This window comes from Ranitomeya imitator, chromosome 2 (assembly GCF_032444005.1).
Source record: "Ranitomeya imitator isolate aRanImi1 chromosome 2, aRanImi1.pri, whole genome shotgun sequence".
Taxonomy (NCBI): Eukaryota; Metazoa; Chordata; class Amphibia; order Anura; family Dendrobatidae; genus Ranitomeya; species Ranitomeya imitator.
In genome coordinates, this window is record NC_091283.1 from 800727687 (window position 1) to 800748928 (window position 21242).

At 42.3% G+C, this 21242-nt stretch overlaps 1 protein-coding gene across 3 annotated transcripts in view; it reads right to left on the reverse strand.

The window, feature by feature from the left end:
- Positions 1-2906: 2906 nt before the first annotated feature.
- The window catches only part of LOC138667796 (natural killer cells antigen CD94-like), a 32616-nt gene continuing 14280 nt past the window's right edge, over positions 2907-21242 (reverse strand). For 2 of the 3 annotated variants that reach the window (XM_069755887.1, XM_069755886.1), the window contains exons 4-7: positions 11249-11377; positions 9741-9892; positions 3898-4010; positions 2907-3149 (exon numbers count right to left, since the gene is read on the reverse strand). In XM_069755887.1, the coding sequence (XP_069611988.1) occupies positions 3029-3149; positions 3898-4010; positions 9741-9892; positions 11249-11377 (515 nt within the window). In that variant the 3' untranslated portion in view covers positions 2907-3028. Of the gene's footprint in view, positions 3150-3893; positions 4011-9740; positions 9893-11248; positions 11378-21242 lie in introns of all 3 variants that reach the window. The other variant, XM_069755888.1, reaches the window with a different exon arrangement.

Consider the following 21242-nt stretch of genomic DNA (forward strand, 5'->3'; position numbering starts at 1 on the left):
TTGAAAAGTTTGTATTTCATAGTTATTAGTTTTATGTTAAGTAAATGTTTTTTTTTGCAACTGATTATGTGTAGTCTCTTTTATTACATCCCTATGAAGGTCACTGATCACTTTTAGAGCACTGAAATTGCAAACATTAGATATTATAGGTATTTTTCCAGCAGGCGCCTGACAGGCACATTGTATGTGAACTCGTTAGTCCGAATATTGTATGTGATGGAGGGTTAATTGGTTGCACTGCAGCCTTTCAAGAAGCTTTATTAAGCATCCAAACTGTATAACGGTCTTCCGGGAGAAGTCCATGTTTGGAGTTCTGCACAGTAAAATAAGTCACCGATACAAATCCTGAACTTTACAGTTCTGGTTCTCTCATCCCTAAATATGTCTTAAAAAGCCAATGATAGCAGAAGAGGCTTGTACATTCTGGACATTTTCTGTTGAAAGTCCATTCCGATGGCAAAATCACATTGCTGTTTATGGCAGAACACAAATATATGGGGTTCTGTATTTTGGACCCAAGAGCATTGTTGGCTCCCTTTTCCTAGTCCTCAATAACAAATTTAAAGCTACTGTAGCAAATATTTCTTATAACAACTGTTACTTTTGTCTGAAAACAATTTGCGTATATGTGAGTCTTCTCATGCGTGATCAGAACAGGAAGTAATCTATGTGACACACTTCTGCATCAGCAGAAAACATTATTTAATAAAATAACACCTATAGCTTGTTAACAAATGTGTTATAGGTGTTACTTTATTAAATTTAGTTTAATATCCTTCTCATGATACTTGCAGGAAGTAGTCAGAAAATGATGACCTGTCACCAAATTTTTCATATTGAACTGGACAAATCATGTAATTGTGGCTGCAGAGCAGAATAAAAAGTTTTTTTCTTCTTCTCTTTAGTTAATATTTCCAGAACGTCTATGCTGTGTAATATAATTTCAGAGGTCATTTAGGCTGCACAATCTGACTGGCAGAACTCAGGTCAGGAGACCCTGGTGACAAAATCACAGGTTCTTTTGCTCTTCTATGCAGCCTGCTAATGATTGGTCAATGTCATAAAGGATGCAAAATTACAAGCCCCAGTGAAAATATTCAATAACACCCACTTGGACTTAACTAAAGTTAACTCATTAGATGCCAAACATTTGATAGCTCTACATTCCTTAGGGCTTCTATTTTCCAAAATGGTGTCAATTGTGGGGAGTTTCAATGTTTAGGCACATTAGTGGCTCTCCAAAAGCAACATGGCATATCAGCTCAATTCCAGCCAATTTTGCATTGAAAAGTCAAATGGCACTTCTTCCCTTCCGAGCTCTGCCATGCACCCAAACAGTGGTTTACCCCCACATATAGGGTATCAGCGTACTCAGGACAAATTGCACAACAACTTTTGGGGTATAATTTCTTCCAGTACCCTTGGGAAAATAAAAAATTGGGGGCAAAAAGGTCATTTTTGTGAAAAAATATTATTTTTTATTTTTACGGCTCTACATTGTAAACCTCTGTCAAGCATTTTTGGGTCAAAGTGCTCACCACACATCTAGATAAGTTCCTTAGGGGGTCTACTTTCCAAATTGCTGTCACTTGTGGGGGGTTTCAATGTTTAGGCACATTAGTGGCTCTCCAAAAGCAACATGTCGTCCCATCTCGAATCCAGCCAATTTTGCATTGAAAAGTCAAATGGCGCTCCATCCCTTCCGAGCTCTGCCATGAGCACAAACAGTTGTTTATCCCCCATATATGGGGCATCGGGGTACTCAGGACAAATTGTACAACAACTTTTGGGGTCCATTTTCTCCTGTTACCTTTGGTAAAATAAAACAAATTGGAGCTGAAGTAAATTTTTTGTGAAAAAAAATTAAATGCTCATTTTTTTTAAACATTCCAAAAATTCACGTGAAGCACCAGAAGGGTTAATAAAATTCTTGAATGTGGTTTTAAGCACCTTGAGGGGTGCAGTTTTTAGAATGGTGTCACACTTGGTTATTTTCTATCATATAGACCCCTCAAAATGACTTCAAATGTGATGTGGTCCCTAAAAAATCATGTGGGAAATGTTACTTATTAAGTATTTTGTGTGACATATCTCTGTGATTTAAGGGCATAAATATTCAAATTTGGAAAATTGCAAAATTTTCAAAATTTTGCCAAATTTCCGTTTTTTTCACAAATAAATGCAGGTAATGTCAAAGAAATTTTACCACTATCATGAAGTACAATATGTCTCGAGAAAATATTGTCTGAATCACCGGGATCCGTTGAAGCGTTCCAGAGTTATAACCTCTTAAAAGAACAGTGGTCAGAAATGTAAAAATTGGCCCGGTCATTAACGTGCAAACCACCCTAGGGGCTTAAGGGGTTAATATGACAATAATTTGGTGTACCAATGTATTCACTCAAAATACTTGAGTGAACAAATTAAATTACAAAAATGTACACAGGATTAAAAAATGCCATTTTATCTATACCCAGCAAACATTTAGCTTTTAGAAAGCTATTTTTTTTCCCATATACCAATTATTATAGTTTTCATTTATTTTCATTGGAGTAATTGTAGAATATATTTCTTTGCAGGATAATTTTATTTTTTGTAGGGAAATAGAATTTTTTTTAGGCAAATATAGTAAAAAAAAGCTTAATCCCGCTGTAATTTTTTTTAAAATTTAAATTGTGTGCTATTATATAAACAAATTGTACAAAATGTTAAATTTATTGTTTTGATTATTACACTCATGCACTAAATTGTTTAAATGCATTTTGTCACTTATTTAACTCATTATCTTTGGTTAATATTTAAAATAAACTATATAACTAAGCTGCCATAAATACGTTAGTTCGTCAACTAAATAATTAACAATTGTTAAAGTGCAAAGAGATATGCATAGATACTTGACAATATGATAAAGTTAAAAAAATCCTTTGATTTTTATTGGTTCTTTTTAAAGAAAGTCACAGTTACTTTGCTGACAATTTACTTAAAGTGTTATAAAATGTCCACTTGATATTTATTTCTTCAGTCATCTTCAAAGTCTTATGGCTTTCTTTTGACAAATCCAGTTGTTTGGACTTTTGCAATTCTCAGAGTTATACCTAGTTGATCCTAATACACAATGGTTTTCTTCAGAAGTGATTTTGAAAGTGAGCCTTATAAAGAAAAGTTGACACAACAACATCAACAAGAAGGTTAGTATTTAGTAATGATAGAACACCTTTGCACTACAGCTGTGGCCAAAAGTTTGTAGACTCAGACAAATTTAGTTCAGTTTCTGCAATTCACTCTGGCATGCTGGATATCAGCTTTTGGACCAAATCCTGTCTGATGACAGACCATTTTTGCCTAATTAGTCCTTGGTGTTTCTGGGTTTTTATTTGGCCACCCACTTTTTGAGGCTTGACCATAGGTTCTCAATTGGATTGAGATCTGGTGACTTTCCCTGCCATGGATGCAAAATTTCAATGTTTTGTTCACTGAGCCACTCCTGTTGTTTTTGCGGCCCCATTGATTTACAATGGGGCCCTGGGGCCCGTGTCCATAAGCCGTGAAAAATATCGAGTAGGCTCGATATTTTTTCACGGACGTAAATACGGCCTTCATTGCCATACGGCATACAGCGCTCCCTGGAATTATTGCGGCCCGTTTTTGCGGCCGCATAGAAATCAATTGAGGCAGCAAAAACAGGATGCAAAACCACGGTAAGTGTAAAAGAAGCCTTAAAGTGAGCACACTAGTCACTGTATATAATTTTTTATTGAAAATTTTAAAGCAATGTACAATCAGTAAGTTTTTTTTAAGTAGAAGAAATGAGTTTTCCATGAATATCTAAAATAAATGCATGAAAAGAAATAGCCGTCAAAGGACAATAAATACTTTGATCCAGAAATACATACTCACTGAAAGTTCTTGCAGGATTCACAAGTTACCCAAGTCCAGTTCTGTATACTGGTATCAAAATACAGTCCAATCCAATAGCTGGCGTCTTTAGCATCCATTTGACCCAAAAAGTTCTGTTTTAAAACAAGTTATATAATACAAATGTGTGACAATGAGCTATGTGAACTATCTGAAAATGTAAACTACTGGGAATACAAAGGGAAGAAGGAAAGACACTGGCGTGACAACATAGGCAACTATGACTGCTGAAGGAAACTAATTTGGTTACTGGGATTATGGCGGCATGCTGTTGTGGTATCAAAGTCTCTAATATGTTAGTGCATTGAGAATTTAATTATTTTAGCATTCTAGGTCGGTTTAGATGTTCACTTTTTACTTTGGAAAATAAATCATGAATCGATATAGAAATTGCTATTATCAATGAGAATATACAGTAACATCACTTTGTATTGTATAATGTACTACTTAGCATAGGGGCAACACACAAGCAAAATTAAAGGCGCAGTGCTGACCCGGCCGCATTATTATTAGCAGACACAACTGCACAGTGCACTGTGCGTGGCCACGTTTGTTTAAATGACAGCAATCAAGCAGCACGCCTTGAACAGCCACATGCCAGAGGATCTGGCCTGGAGACAAGCCGGGGGGAGGTGAAAGAGGCTTGTTGACAATGTCAACATATTAAAAAATATTTGCCATCTGTCTGTATGTCTGTGTATGCATGTATGATGTGCATATCTGTGTATATCAGTGTGTATGGCTACACATATTTATGTATTTTTGTGAATTTGTCTTCAAATATGTATATGTATGTATCTGCGTATTGTATGTGTGTATGTCTGTGTGTGTATGCATGTCTGCATATTATGTGTGCATGTCTGCGTATTGTGTGTGCATGTATCTGTACTGTATGTGCAAGTGCATGTCTGCGTATCGTGTGTGTGCATGTATGTGTATGTGCAGGTCTGCATATTGTGTGTGTGCATGTCTGCATATCGTGTGTTTGCATGTCTGCGTATTGTGTGTGCATGTCTGTGTATTGTGTGTGCATGTCTGTGTATTGTGTGTGTATGTCTGCGTATCGTGTGTGCATGTATGTGTGCTGTATGTGTATGTGCATGTCTGCGTATTGTGTGTGCATGTCTTCATATCGTGTGTGTGCATGTCTGCATATTGTGTGTGCATGTCTGTGTATTGTGTGTGTGCATGTCTGAGTATTGTGTGTGCATGTCTGAGTATTGTGTGTGTGCATGTCTGCATATTGTGTGTCTGCATGTCTGCGTATTGTGTGTGTGCATGTCTGAGTATTGTGTGTGTGCATGTCTGAGTATTGTGTGTGTGTATGTCTGAGTATTGTGTGTGTGCATGTCTGAGTATTGTGTGTACATGTCTGAGTATTGTGTGTGTGCATGTCTGAGTATTGTGTGTGTGCATGTCTGTGTATTGTGTGTGCATGTCTGCATATCTCCGGTCCTCCCAAGACCTCCTTCTCTCCTCCACACTTATTCGCTCCTCATCCAACCGCCTCCAAGACTTCTCCCGAATATCCCCCATCCTCTGGAAGACTTTGCCCCAACACGTCCGACTATCAACCACATTCGGATCCTTCAGACGGAACCTGAAAACCAATCTCTTCAGGAAAGCCTACAGCCCGCACTGACCCCGCTGCCACCTCATCACTACCAAAGCTACCGCCTCACCAACATCGGAGCTCCTGCAACCCCCGACCTACTGTCTCCTTCCCCATAATCTTGTAGAATGTAAGCCCGCAACGGCAGTGTCCTTGCCCTTCTGTATCAGTCTGTCATTGTTTACTGTAAGTGATATCTGTAACTTGTATGTAAAGGTACCATCACATTTAGCGACGCTGCAGTGATCTAGACAACGATCCCGATCGCTGCAGCGTCGCTGTGTGGTCGCTGGAGAGCTGTCACACAGACAGCTCTCCAGCGACCAACTATGCGAAGTCCCCTGGTAACCAGGGTAAACATCGGGTTACTAAGCGCAGGGCCGCACTTAGTAACCCGATGTTTACCCTGGTTACCAGCGTAAAAAAAAACAAACACTACATACTTACATTCCGGTGTCTGTCCTCCGGCGCTCTGCTTCTCTGCACTGTGTAAGCGCCGGCCGGAAAGCACAGCGGTGACGTCACCACTGTGCTCTGCTTTACGGCCGGCCGGCGCTTACACAGTGCAGAGAAGCAGAGCTTCCTTTCTTAAAGTAATGATGGCCACTCATTTTTATTTACTTATCTGCTTTTTTCTTGCCATAATACAAATTCTAACAGTCTATTCAGTAGGACTATCAGCTGTGTATCCACCAGACTTCTGAACAACACAATTGATGGTCCCAACCCCATTTATATGGAAAGAAATCCCACTTATTAAACCTGACAGGGAACATAATTTCAGTTGTTTCATACTCTTTTGTTAAGTATATAATTCCACATGCGTTAATTCATAGTTATGATGCCTTCAGTCTGAATGTACAATTTTCATAGTCATGAAAATACAGAAAAATCTTTAAATGAGAAGGTGTGTCCACACTTTAGGTCTGTACTGTACATACTACATACATACAACATACAGTACATACTACATACATACTTCATACATACAACATACTACCTACATACTACATACATACAACATACATACATACTACAATTTTCTGCACCAGAGGGGGAAAGCCGACGGCCGGGGGTCAATATTTGTAGCTTGGGAAGGGGGTAATACCCATGGCCCCTCCCGGGCAATGAATATCAGCCCACAGCTGTCTGCGTAGCCTTTACTGGCTATTAAAATAGGGGGACCCCAAAAAAAATGACGTGGGGTCCCCCTATATTTTATAGCCAGAAAGGCTAGGCAGACAGCTGTGAGCTGATATTCATAGCCTAGAGAGGGGCCATGGATATTGGCCCCCCGGCTACAAATACCAGTCCGCAGCCGCCCAGAAAAGGCGCATCTGTAAGATGCGCCAATTCCGGCACTTAGCCCCCCTTTTCCCACTCCCGTGTAGCAGTGGGATATGGGGTAATAAGGGGTTAATGTCACCTTGCTATTGTAAGGTGACATTAAGCCGGGTTAATAATGGAGAGGCGTCAATAAGACGCCTATCTATTATTAATCCTACTGTAGTGAAAGAGTTAAAAACAAAATAAAGACACAGCCTGAAAAAAGCATTTCATTATTCTAAATTTCACCATACTTACCATACTTCAGCGCCTGCAAAAAATGTAAAATAATAAACCATATACTCCCTGTCCGATGCAGTCCAATTAATAACGAGTGTCCCACGACGATCTCCCCTATAGACCAGTGACATCGGGTGATGTCACTGCTCTATAGGACTTTCAGTGGCACACTGACAGGAGACAATGGCTCCTGCAGTGCATCACTGAGAGGTTACTATAGTTTACTGGTCTCACTTTATGGCAAAAGCTGCGTGGGATGTTGTGAATTCTGCTCTTGGGTTCCCTCTAGTGGTTGTTGGTGGGAATGCAGTTGTCTCTGACTCGCAGTCCTGGCCAGGTGTATCAGATAATTACAATTCTGACTGGGATATTTAGGTGTGCTGGATTCATTAGCCCTTTCCAGTTGTCAATGTTTCTTTGGAAGTATTGGTTCTCTGCCTGGCCTCACCTGCTTAGCTGCCAATTTCAGCAAAGATAAGTGTTTTGTTTTTGTATCTGTGGCACACTGCTGTGTGCTTGTTTCAGTTTATTCCTGCTCTGTTTGTAGGATTCACTGGAGTTGCAGATATACGCTCCTACATCTTAAATTTGATGTAGGAAGTTTTTGTATATCCTGCTGTGGATTTTTGAAGGGTTTTAATACTGACCGCACAGAACTCTGTCCTATCCTGTCCTATCTAGCTAGAGTGGCCTCCTGTGCTAAATCCTGTTTTTTCTGCCTGTGTATGTTTTTTCCTCTCCGACTCACCGCCAATATTTGTGGGGGGCTGTCTATCCTTTGGGGATTTTCTCTGAGGCAAGATAGTATTCCTATTTCCATCTTTAGGGGAAATTAGTCCTCCGGCTGTGACGAGGTGTCTAGGTGTGCTAGGTACACTCCACAGCTACTTCTAGTTGCGGTGTTAAGTTCAGGGTTGCGATCAGTATAGTGGCCACTTTCTCCAGTGAAAGTTCTCATGCAGCTCCAAGGTCATCGGATCATAACAGTGGGAACTTTCTCACACAGCAATGCCAAAAGTGAGACTAGTGACTATTTTTTTACTGTGGCGGAGGAATACAATGCAGAATGATACCTTCCTCCCGTCATTGTATCCCTGGAGCCCCTAGAGAGTGGTCGCATCAGCTGATGCTGCCGTTCTCCATGGGAGATCGTCGTGGGACACTCATGGATTTCTGCGGATCAGGGAATATATTGTTTGTTATTTTAATATTTTTTACAGATGACACTGGCTTTGGGGAACAAAGTGATAAGTGATGGTCAGTATGTACTCTATGTTATATGCACTGTATGTCTGTATGTATTGTATGAAATGTATGAATGTATTGTATGTAGTTTGTATGTAGTATGTATGTAGTATGTTGTATGTATGTAGTATGTATGTATGTAGTATGTATTTAGTATATGGTGTGTATGTTGTATGTAGTATGTATGTATGTATGCAGTATGTAGTATGTATGTTGTATGTATGTAGTATGTCATATGTATGTTGTATGTATGTAGCATGTATGTAGTATGTATGTTGTATGTATGTATGTTGCATGTATGTAGTATGTATGTAGTATGTATGTTGTATATATGTAGTATGTTGTATGTATGTATGTAGTATGTATGTAGTATGTATGTTGAATGTATGTGGTATGTATGTATTATGTATGTATGTAGTATGTATGTAGTATGTATGTAGTATGTTGTACGTATGTATGTTGTATGTATGTTGTATGTATGTAGTATGTTGTATGTATGTAGTATGTTGTATGTATGTATGTAGTATGTATGTAGCATGTTGTATGTATGTAGTATGTATGTATGTATGTAGTATGTATGTATGTTGTATGTATGTAGCATGTATGTATGTATGTATGTAGTATGTATGTAGCATGTATGTAGTATGTTGTATGTATGTATGTATGTAGTATGTATTTAGTATGTATGTAGTATGTTGTATGTATGTATGTTGTATTTATGTATGTTGTATGTATGTAGTATGTTGTATGTATGTAGTATGTATGTAGTATGTTGTATGTAGTATGTATGTTTGTGGTTTTTTTTAAATTCAACACATTAGCCGGATGATGGAAATACTACTGTCCCATCATTGGCTAATGTGTCACTCACTGTCATTGTAGCAGGCATAGCCCGATGGGACTTGTAGTCTCATCGGACGATGCCTGCACACACACACAACCCCCGAGAGGCCCGCACAGACCCCCGGCAGCCCGCACAGACCCCCAGCAGGCCTGCACAGACCCCCGGCAGCCCCCACAGACCCCCAACAGGCCCGTACAGACCCCCGGCAGGCCCGCACAGACCCCCCACGATCACGCACAGACCCCGCCCGCACACAGACACGCAGTCTCCACCCACGCACTGTCCACACTCCATTGTAGTGTATCATGACATCATTTCAGCAGCCAATCACAGCCATGCCCTTAGTTAACATGGCTAACATGCCTAACAGGATGTGCCCACACTTCTTAGGATACTCAACTGGCTCATTGCATTATGGGAACTTCTGATTCCGGTATTCGATATTGCAAAAGTATTGGAACTCAGTATCGGAACTGCGATACAGCGAATATCGTCCGATACCCGATATTTGCAGTATCGGAATGCTCAACAGTGCTCTCTAGTTTTCCATAAACTTACCATTTGCTCTTGATTCTCTAATACCATAAGATGAGAATTCATCTCGCTACAGAAGGCCTGACTTTCCTTCCAATTTTTAATTTGATCATTTGCAGAAATAAAGTAACAGTTTTCCTGAAAGATCTTCCAGTCCACAGGACAAAGTTTACATTCTAAAAGAAAGAACGATGAGAACATAAGAAACTTATGTATCTTGCAGGTTTAATAGAATTCTTAGAAAGTTCACTTGTGGTTCCTGATCATTATTTATAGATAAAAGGTGGAACTGAGAAATGAAAAAAAGAAATGAAAAATTATTTCTAATACATAATATATACAGTATTTTCTTACTGCAGTAATTTTAGCTTTTCTCTTTTTTTCTGCATTTTATATTAGTTTGTTACTTCTGTATATACTTGTAGCTTCTTTATTTGGCATACGCATGGTGGGTCCTGAAAAACAGAACTCTGCTTCCTTTCAGTGGCTTCTATATGAAAGTAGAAGAATAATGAATTTACCTGTTACAGTTACTCAATCTTCTCATAATCAGCAGAGATGTGGTTGTCTACTTATATTAGTCATGAGCCACAGATCCAATATTATGTGACTTCCACATCAAACCACGTGTACTGCTTATGTTGAAACAAGAAAGTCCAGAAGTTGACCAGTAAACCAGCCCTATGTGATGTACTTTAGCTTTCACTATTACTATTCGTTTTTCTATTTAGCGTAACATGTTGTACCCTCTGCAGAGAACCAGTTGACTGGCATGGAAGGATACAGTGGGTCTCATTCATTATTGATAATGCTTATGGTACACTGTTCCTCCTTGATGTCTCCGCCATTCTGCCTATGCTTTTCTCCCGCATTTTACTCCCATCAGCCGTCAATCTAGGGTCTGTTCTGCTGGAAGCAGTACTGCTTATGTTAGCAGATCCAAGGACTCCATGAATACGGCAGAACACTCCCACTACTGTGAATTGTGCAACCCACAGAGGCGTGCCCAGTTCACAGCAGTGACAGTTCTATTAAAACAGATAGGGTCGGAGTCCCTCTGTTATCTCCTATGACCATGGGGTGCCGTATTATGACACTGAAAGAGTCGTTGCTGCTACTGTGAAAGCAAGATGTCAGCCCCCACTGCCTCCTTTAAACTCCTATTACACATGAAAAATGTTTCAAATGCTTTCAAAACTTGGTTATAACAGCATGTTATGCCACATTACATTGATTTATTAATGATCTACAAAAGCGGTACCTTCCCTTTAAGTGTTGTCTTTAGTTTAAATCGCATGCTGCTTTGCACTGTCCACATGGACATACTCTAACTCCATCTACAAACATAAATTAGAGAAGTTTCCCAGGACCAACAACCAGTTTACTACAGAAATAACTGAAGGAATCTAATAGGTTGCTGAAAACACCATAATTGCATGTTATTTTGACTAATTTCAAGCATGAAATCTAAAACATTTCTTCCTCTGTTATTTTTTGAGAGCAGACTTTTATCATCTTTCTATGTAACTCACCATTTCTCTGTTCATTTGTTGCATCTGGAACTCTAATACACAACTCATCTCGCACAGAAAGAAGTGAATCATTCTTCCCAAATTCTGCATTCAGTGCCTTTGTACCATTTCCAAATTGAATTTGAAAAGCTGAAATAAAAGCATCATATTAATAGATCTTCAGTAAAATAATAACAACATAGATAAAAAAAAAGACCTGCCATCAGGTCAAACCATCAAAAGTGATCTCATTTTGGAATAGCTCATAGTTATTTCTTAGAATTGTATAACTTTGATATAATAAAAATGAAAAATTAAGATCCTTTTACAAAAATGTTGCTTTAGCCACAAACGTTTCAATTTCTCGAGAATACAACAAGAAAATTAATCTCAAAATTTGTTGTGCTGTTATTCCTCTTTTAAATAATTTTATTTAAATTTTGCGTAAGAAATGGTAGTGGATAAAGGGAAGGGAAGATGGGGAAGGGGTTAACATTGGAAAAAAGGGTGAAGGAAAAGAGAATCAATAAAATTAGAGAATCAATATCAATCTCGAATAGATAAAATAGAAAAAAGTCATTACATATGATCTTTTTAATAGAATATAATACAATTATCTTATGCAATGTATTGGAAAGAGATATAAAGTAACAATTTTTATCCATTTTGCATGACTACAAAAGATTTACTCTTTACAAAACTTGTCATTCCAAATCTTCAATTTTTTTTAGATATTTTCTAATACCATCGGTGTTGGCAGCAAATCTCCATTGTAATGTAGTATGCTGATAAATTTTATCCAGAACATCCGTAAAGTTCGGTGAATCCGATTTTTTCCACCAGAATGCTATTGTACTTTTGACTACTAGAAATATATGTATTAGGATGTATTTAACCTGAGGATCAATTCCTTTCATGTCCAGAGGAAGGAGAGCCCTCTGGGGAGTAACCACAAAATGTTTAACAAATAAACTAATATGAAATGAAACTTTTGACCATAGAGGTTTTATTTTCGGACAGCCCCAAAAAAGATGAAAGAGGTTTCCTTGATATTCGCACTTTCTCCAGCACAAAGGAGACTGATCCTGATATATATGCACAAGCCTAATTGGTGTGTAGTACCAACATGTGATCACTTTGAAGTAGGACTCTTGTAGAGCCATTGAAATGGTAGACATGTACAGTATGCATCCTTAATGGCCTTGTCCCATTGCTCAACTTGTAAAGAAATGTTAAGGTCCAATTCCCATTTTTTCATGCATATATTTTTAAAATGAGAAATATCTCTATTGAAATGACTGTAGAGGTTATTTAGACTTTATATATGTTTGTTCTTTACACTACACAGTAATGAAGAAAGAATTTCTAAATTTAATGGTTCGCTAGTCAGTAATTTCTGTATATGCTCTTTTAGGGTTAAAAAGAATATTAATTCAGATGAGGGCAAGTTAAATTTAGTCTTAACTTCGCTAAAGGTGAGAAAATTCGTCCCGTTATAGATATGTCCACCTTTTTTAATGCCTGATTTGGCCAAAAATTCTGAAAATGGAAGATCGTATATCAATGCCAATAGATGAAGAGGAAATGTCATAACTTGCTCTGATTTGTCAAAAAAATTTTTGGAAGGTTTAAGTAGAGTTTTCCAGGCCTGTATTATAGCCTTGAAAATGGGATGAGATGATCCCTTATGCGCTTTGTGAAATAAGATTCTGAAAAAAGTATCCTGTGCTAAATTAAGATTATTAATGTCACTTTTGATTTGGAACCATGCTGGGTAGTTTTTTTTTTTTTATCAAACCACTGTTGGCTTTCGTTTACCAGAGTAGGCTTGTTTAATGATGTATATCCTTTGAATTTTGAGGCCTTTATAACAGAGTCATATTCTTGGAAAATCTCGGATTTCAGTTTTCACCTCAACTCCAAGATTTTCCCCTGAATATTTGAAGATAGTATTTGCAGATTGTTTTGCTGTAATTCTTTTGTATTGATATGAATCTGTAAGTTAGCAATCTTTTCCCTGTTTTTCTTTTTTTATATAAACAGAATATACGGCAAAAGCCAGCTCACCGATCATTGCAAGAAGCCCGGAACTTCGTCCTGACAAGACGCAGTAGGATTCCATAAACGAAAAGAGAATGGTTCCAGCTTCAGTAAAATCATGAAAATGTATTCCAACTTTTAAAATGGAGAAACAACTGACAAAGACTGCTGTGTCGGTCGAAACACGTTGCCTACCTCACATGTGCTATGGTGCTGTCCCAGGAGTTGTTTCTCCATTTTAAAAGTTGGAATAAATTTTCATGATTTTACTGAAGCTGGAACCATTCTCTTTTCGTTTCTTTTTTATCTTGCAGCTAATTGTATGAGACTTCCCCTGAGGACCACTTTGTTGGCATTGCACAGTGTACAGTAAATTTATACCTTCGGACACATTCTCTTTGAAGTAATTATTTAGTATAGTTTCTTTTTACTGCTTACAGTCTGGAATTTTAAACAATGTAGGATTACATTTCCATAGGTAGTTATTTCCGACTTGGGGTCCTAGAAGAAAATCTGCTAACACTGGGGCATGATCCGAAATTGTTTTTTTTTTAATTTGAAAACTCTTAAATTTGGAGAGAGTAAAAACATTTGTCAAACTTAAATCTATATGGGAAGATGTTTTATGCACGTCACAGTAGTGAGAATACTCACGGGAAGAAGAATTGAGACATCTGAAAACGTCGTAGAGTTCACTTTGAATCAACCACTTTTTTAAAACTGGCGCCTTGTAACGGACTAGAGAGGAGGAATCCATAATGCTATCAGGCACAATGTTAAAGTCTCCTATCCATATGATATCTCCTATTTTAATTTTATTCACTTTTTTATGTAATTTATTTAAAAAGGAAATGTGATTTGTGTTTGGAGCACATAAATTCACCACTGTACAAGGTTTGTTGTTTAAGAAACAAATAAGGATATGAAACCTGCCCAAATTGTGCTGTTGTTCCTAAATACAGCCATCTAGAAACATTTAAGAGGAAAAAATGTCCTTTATAACATTTGTCTAAAAATTAAAAAAAGGACATTTTTTCCTCTAAAATGTTTCTATAGTCCCAATTTATTCATTTTTTCAACGTGCAAAAGTAGAAATTGGACCCATAATTTGTCAATTTCTCCCAAACACAACAATACCCCGTATTCGGTAGAAAAACTAAAGTTTAGACACATAGTATGATTCAGAAAGAAGGCTTTTGGAATGCAGATTTTTCTGGAAGAACTTGTGAACATCGCTTGCAGAGCTCCAAGATGCCAAATCAGCACAAAATTCACCAAGCTTGCCCTGATGTTGGGCTGTGTAGAAATATAAAAAACCCACATTTTTTACATTAATAAGTATGTTTCATTTTTACCAAGTGTAATAATAAAAAACTATGCCATAATAGACTTCATTGCTTCTCCCAAGTTTGGAAAAAACATATATTTAGTCATACACTTACAGTGAGGAAAATTAGTATTTGATTCCTTGCTGATTTCGTAAGTTTGCCCACTGACAAAGACATGAATAGTCTATCATTTTAAGGGTAGGTTAATTTTAACATTGAGAGATAGAATATCAAAAATAAAATCTGGCCTAGCCAGTGTTAGGAGTCGAGTTTCCTCTGCGGCACAGGGGGAATCTCGATCCGTGTCTACTCCGGTCTCCCATTCTGCTTCGCCCGCAGTGGGCTCTGCTCAGCGGAGGCGTCGCTCCCAGCGTCTTGCTGGGACTGATTCTGTGCAGGGAGTTACTGCTGCCTTTCCTGGCTCTCCTGTTGTACTCTGCACTGATCTGCGGCGAGCTGGCTTCTCTGGGACTAAGTCCTTATTTGCACACACTGAGCATGCCCAGGGCAAGATCTCCCATTGGAGATCAAGGGTCACATGCTCAGGTACTGCAGCACATTCTATTGGTCCTCCTGGAAGGTCTTGGAAGGGCAAAACTTCAGTAGCAGCTTCCTGTGCTGCACCTATATAAACTGCGCATGACCGCACGGCCATGCGCTAGTATTGTCAAACAATTGCTAATGTGTGTATGTTGTGAGTGCAAGTCGTCCTTGGAAACCCCTACCCTATTGAATGTCTGTTCGCGGAAGGTGTATGGCTGCTATCTAGCGCCCGACTTAGCCTACAGCACTAAACACACATCTCAGCGTCCTGTAGCTGTGCCTGCCAGTACGGCGCCGTGCGCCTGCCTTGCGCTTTCCATACCCGAGTCTGGGTGGTTAGTGGCGTCCGTTAGTGCGGCATCGCTCGCACTCTTGTGCACTTATATTTCTTAAGGTTCTCTACACACCCAGTTGCGGTGTTACGCCAGCAAGGGTCTAATCGGGCTCCAATCCCTTCTGGGGTTAAGTCCGCTGACCACTTGCTCGCGCACTAGTGCGGTACTGCGGTCCTGTGAATTAACAGGATCGCTTTCTTCACGCTGGGTGAGGTTTAACCCACGCGTGTATCCTTTAGTGTACCGCCATATTGTCCGTCTTGCTAGCTGCAGGGTCTTTTACCTGCACGGTGGACCTCGGACTGCGAACGCACCTAGTTTCTTACCATCTATACTTGGTGCGTTCCGCCAGTCCTTAACATAATACTAGCGCCAAGGTCTGGCTAGTATGGCGGACATTCAGCAATCTTTGCGGTATATCCAGCAGTTGGAGGGTAGGTTGAAGGTTCTCGAGAACTCAACCTCAGCTGTGGATGTTACCGCAGTTGCTGTAAAGGCTGCTGGCGTGGCGGCAGCAACCTTGTCCACTGCCACCCCTGTTCTGACATTATCCCGCCTCCCGTTGCCAGAAAAATTTTCTGGAGATTGCAAAACTTGTAGGGGATTCGTGAGTCAGTGCTCTATCCACCTCGAGCTCCTGGCTGCACGTTTTCCTACAGAGCGGGCTAAGGTGGGATTTATTGTCTCGCTGTTGTCGGACAGGGCGTTGGAGTGGGCTACGCCGCTGTGGGAGCGTGATGATCATGTGGTGCAGAGTGCTCCGTTGTTTCTGGGCACGCTGAAAAAGGTCTTTCTAGGACCTCAACTCACCCATGATACAGCGCTCCAACTACTGGCATTAACTCAGGGTGAGTCCTTGGTCAGCCATTTTTCCGTCCGATTCCGTACTTTAGCTTCCGAGCTGGAGTGGTCGGATAAAGCCCTTATCCCCATATTCTGGAGGGGTCTGGCTGACCATGTTAAGGACGCTCTGGCCACTAGGGAGATTCCTGCCACACTGGAGGAGTTAATATCTATTTCTACTCGTATAGACCTCCGTTTTAACGAGCGGAGGTTGGAACGAGCCCAGTGTAGGCAGAGGTTTCGGCTGGCTCCTACCTTCGCCAAACCTTTGGAATCTCCAGTCCAGGCATCTGAGTCACATGAGACCTTGGAGGTGACACGAGCGGGATCCAAGTCTCAGTCCGCTCGTGCACATAAGGTCCGTCATGTTTGCCAGCAGTCAGGACGTCTTGCCTCCAAGAGTCCTCAGCGGTCGGGGAAACGTCAGCGTCTAGTGGCAGTTGGAGGAGGTACACTAGACACGGCGACGTTTGCCTCAAAGTTGTCCTTCAAGGGGACAATTACCATAGGCCCATCCACTCTTACGGTCGAGCTATGCTTGGATTCTGGGGCAGAGGGTAACTTTATGTCCTCCGCCTTTGCCCAGCGTCACGCAATACCCTTGGTGATGCTCGCCCAGCCAGTGACCGTTCGAGTGGTAAATGGGTCAACACTACCTTCACAGATTACCCACCAAACCATTCCTTTCACGCTATCTGTGTCTCCATCACATCAGGAGATAATCTCCCTATTAGTCATTCCTGAGGGAATTGATGAGGTCCTGTTGGGGATGCCATGGCTTCGCTACCATTCTCCTCATATTGAGTGGTCCTCTGGGAGAATTTTGGGATGGAGTAAATCCTGTGAGGGTAGATGTCAGAGGGAGTGCGTTCAGGTTGCTACTACACAGGTACCCGCAGATCTTTCCTCTCTCCCCAAGCACTATTGGTCCCATGCGGACGTGTTCTCCAAAAGAGCTGCGGAGACTCTTCCGCCTCACCGCCCCTATGACTGTCCTATTGACCTCTTGCCTGGTGCTGAGCCTCCCCGGGGTCGAGTCTACCCGTTATCTCTCCCGGAGACGGAGGCAATGTCCCAGTATATTCAGGAGAATCTGGCAAGAGGATTCATTAGGAAGTCAGTGTCACCGGCAGGGGCTGGGTTCTTCTTCGTACAGAAGAAGACTGGAGACTTACGTCCATGCATAGACTACAGGGGTCTTAACGCCATTACCGTTAAGAACAAGTACCCATTACCCCTGATATCTGAGCTCTTTGATAGGCTACGGGGAGCAAAGGTATTTACAAAGTTAGATCTGCGGGGTGCTTACAACCTGATTCGCATCCGTGAGGGGGATGAATGGAAGACGGCTTTTAACACCAGGGATGGGCACTATGAATATCTAGTGATGCCCTTTGGGCTCTGTAATGCCCCAGCTGTTTTCCAAGACTTTGTGAACGACATCTTTCGGGATATGCTCACCACCTCGGTCGTAGTCTATCTGGATGACATTCTCATCTACTCTCCAGATATAGACTCCCATCGGAGAGATGTTCGCAAAGTCTTCGACCTCTTACGGGCAAACTCCCTCTACGCTAAGTTGGAGAAGTGTGTGTTTGAGCAGGAGTCCTTGCCTTTCCTTGGTTATATCATTTCTGCCCAGGGTTTGGCTATGGATCCTGCCAAGCTACAGGCGGTAATGGACTGGCAGGAACCCCATTCTCTTAAAGCGGTGCAGCGCTTTATGGGGTTCATTAATTACTATCGCCAGTTCATTCCACACTTCTCAACTTTGGTAGCTCCCTTGGTCGCCCTCACCAAGAAGGGAGCAAATCCCATGTTGTGGTCAGAGGAGGTCTCCAAGGCCTTTCTCTCGATTAAGTCACACTTCGCTAGCGCTCCCATCCTACATCGCCCCGATGTAGATAAACCATTCATCTTGGAGGTGGATGCCTCATCCGTTGGTGCTGGAGCAGTCCTTTTCCAAAAGGATGCTCAAGGTCGGAAGCATCCTTGCTTCTTCTTCTCCAAAACTTTCACACCAGCGGAGAGGAATTATTCCATCGGGGACAGGGAGTTGCTAGCCATGAAGTTGGCTTTTTCAGAGTGGAGACACCTCTTGGAGGGAGCTCGCTTTCCATTCCAAGTCTTCACTGACCACAAGAACTTGGTGTATATACAGACGGCCCAGCGGCTAAATTCTCGCCAGGCTAGATGGTCCCTGTTTTTCTCCCGGTTCCATTTTACCCTCCATTTTCTCTCCGGGGAGAAGAACGTTCGTGCCGACGCTCTCTCCCGCTCCGTAGTGTCATCTGAGGAGGAGGAGGAGGAGCCTCGGCTTATTGTCCCGCCTGAGAGCCTGAGAACTGTAGCTCCGGTTTCGCTGGAGTCTGTGCCCCCGGGCAAGACTTTCGTGCCATCTAACTTGCGACCGGAGGTTCTCTCTTGGGCTCACTCCTCCAGAGTGGGTGGGCATTTTGGGACCAAGAGGACATCTGAGCTTTTGGCGAGAACATATTGGTGGCCGCATATGGTCCGAGATGTCAAGGACTATATTCAGGCGTGCGTTTCTTGCGCCCAGAATCGGTCTCCTCGGCAACGGCCTGCTGGGTTGCTTTACCCTCTACCGGTGGCAGACAGGCCCTGGGAGATGGTCGGAATGGACTTTGTGGTGGGCTTACCCAAGTCGCGTGGCTGCTCCATTATTTGGGTTGTCACCGACCATTTCTCTAAGATGGTACATTTGGTACCGCTTCCTCGGTTACCCTCAGCACGGGCCTTGGCGGTGTTGTTCATGAAGCATGTTTTCCGATTGCATGGTATGCCTGATAAGATTGTCAGCGATCGGGGTCCCCAGTTCGCGTCTCGGTTTTGGAGAGAGCTCTGCCGTTTGCTCAGCATAGAGTTAAACCTCTCCTCTGCATATCATCCCGAGACGAATGGGTTGGTGGAGAGAACCAACCAGACTCTGGTGACATATTTGCGACATTTCGTCTCTGCTAGGCAGGATGACTGGGCATCTTTGCTACCTTGGGCGGAATTTGCCTTGAACAACGCCGTAGCCGATTCCACTGGCCAAACTCCTTTTCTCCTTAATTACGGCCAGCATCCGCGTGTTCCTGTGCCCATGCCCGTGTCATCCACCGATTCTAGGGTGGCAGACTGGGCGGTGGAGGCACGGGACATCTGGGACCGCACACAGGATGCCATTCGGGCCTCCAAGGAGAGAATGAGGGTTTCGGCTGATACACACCGGCGTCCCGCTCCGGTCTTTGCTCCCGGCGACTTAGTGTGGCTCTCCGCCCGTAACATCAGGCTGCGAGTTGAGTCCACTAAGTTTGCTCCTCGCTACATTGGCCCGTTTAAGGTTCTGGAACAGGTCAACCCTGTGGTTTACCGTTTGGCCATTCCTCCACGCCTTGGTATCACCGATACCTTTCACGTTTCCCTCTTAAAGCCCGTTCGTTTGTCTCGGTTTTCTGAGTTATCTGCTGGGACATCGGGTTCATCCACGGATGAGTTTGAGGTGAATGCTATTGTGGGAAGCAAGGTGGTACGTGGCAAAAAAATTTTATTTGGTGGATTGGAAGGGTCATGGTCCAGAGGATAGAACCTGGGAGCCTGTGGAGCACATTCGGGCTCCGCTGCTTATTGCGGCTTTTGAGCGTAGTGAGGCTCAAGGAGGGGGGGCCCTAGGAGGGGGGGTAATGTTAGGAGTCGAGTTTCCTCTGCGGCACAGGGGGAATCTCGATCCGTGTCTACTCCGGTCTCCCATTCTGCTTCGCCCGCAGTGGGCTCTGCTCAGCGGAGGCGTCGCTCCCAGCGTCTTGCTGGGACTGATTCTGTGCAGGGAGTTACTGCTGCCTTTCCTGGCTCTCCTGTTGTACTCTGCACTGATCTGCGGCGAGCTGGCTTCTCTGGGACTAAGTCCTTATTTGCACACACTGAGCATGCCCAGGGCAAGATCTCCCATTGGAGATCAAGGGTCACATGCTCAGGTACTGCAGCACATTCTATTGGTCCTCCTGGAAGGTCTTGGAAGGGCAAAACTTCAGTAGCAGCTTCCTGTGCTGCACCTATATAAACTGCGCATGACCGCACGGCCATGCGCTAGTATTGTCAAACAATTGCTAATGTGTGTATGTTGTGAGTGCAAGTCGTCCTTGGAAACCCCTACCCTATTGAATGTCTGTTCGCGGAAGGTGTATGGCTGCTATCTAGCGCCCGACTTAGCCTACAGCACTAAACACACATCTCAGCGTCCTGTAGCTGTGCCTGCCAGTACGGCGCCGTGCGCCTGCCTTGCGCTTTCCATACCCGAGTCTGGGTGGTTAGTGGCGTCCGTTAGTGCGGCATCGCTCGCACTCTTGTGCACTTATATTTCTTAAGGTTCTCTACACACCCAGTTGCGGTGTTACGCCAGCAAGGGTCTAATCGGGCTCCAATCCCTTCTGGGGTTAAGTCCGCTGACCACTTGCTCGCGCACTAGTGCGGTACTGCGGTCCTGTGAATTAACAGGATCGCTTTCTTCACGCTGGGTGAGGTTTAACCCACGCGTGTATCCTTTAGTGTACCGCCATATTGTCCGTCTTGCTAGCTGCAGGGTCTTTTACCTGCACGGTGGACCTCGGACTGCGAACGCACCTAGTTTCTTACCATCTATACTTGGTGCGTTCCGCCAGTCGTTAACAGCCAGTCTCCAGACCTTAATCCCAGAGAAAACTTATGTAGGGAGTTGAAGCTCCGATTTGCCATGCAACAGCCTCAAATCTTAATAATTTAGAGATGATCTGCAAAGAGGAGTGGGCCAAAATTCCTCCTGACATGTGGGCAAACCTCATCATCAGCTACCAAAAATGTCTGACTGCTGTGCTTGCCAACATGGGTTTTGTCACCAAGTATTAAGTCTTGTTTGCCAGAGGGATCAAATACTTATTTCTCACTGCA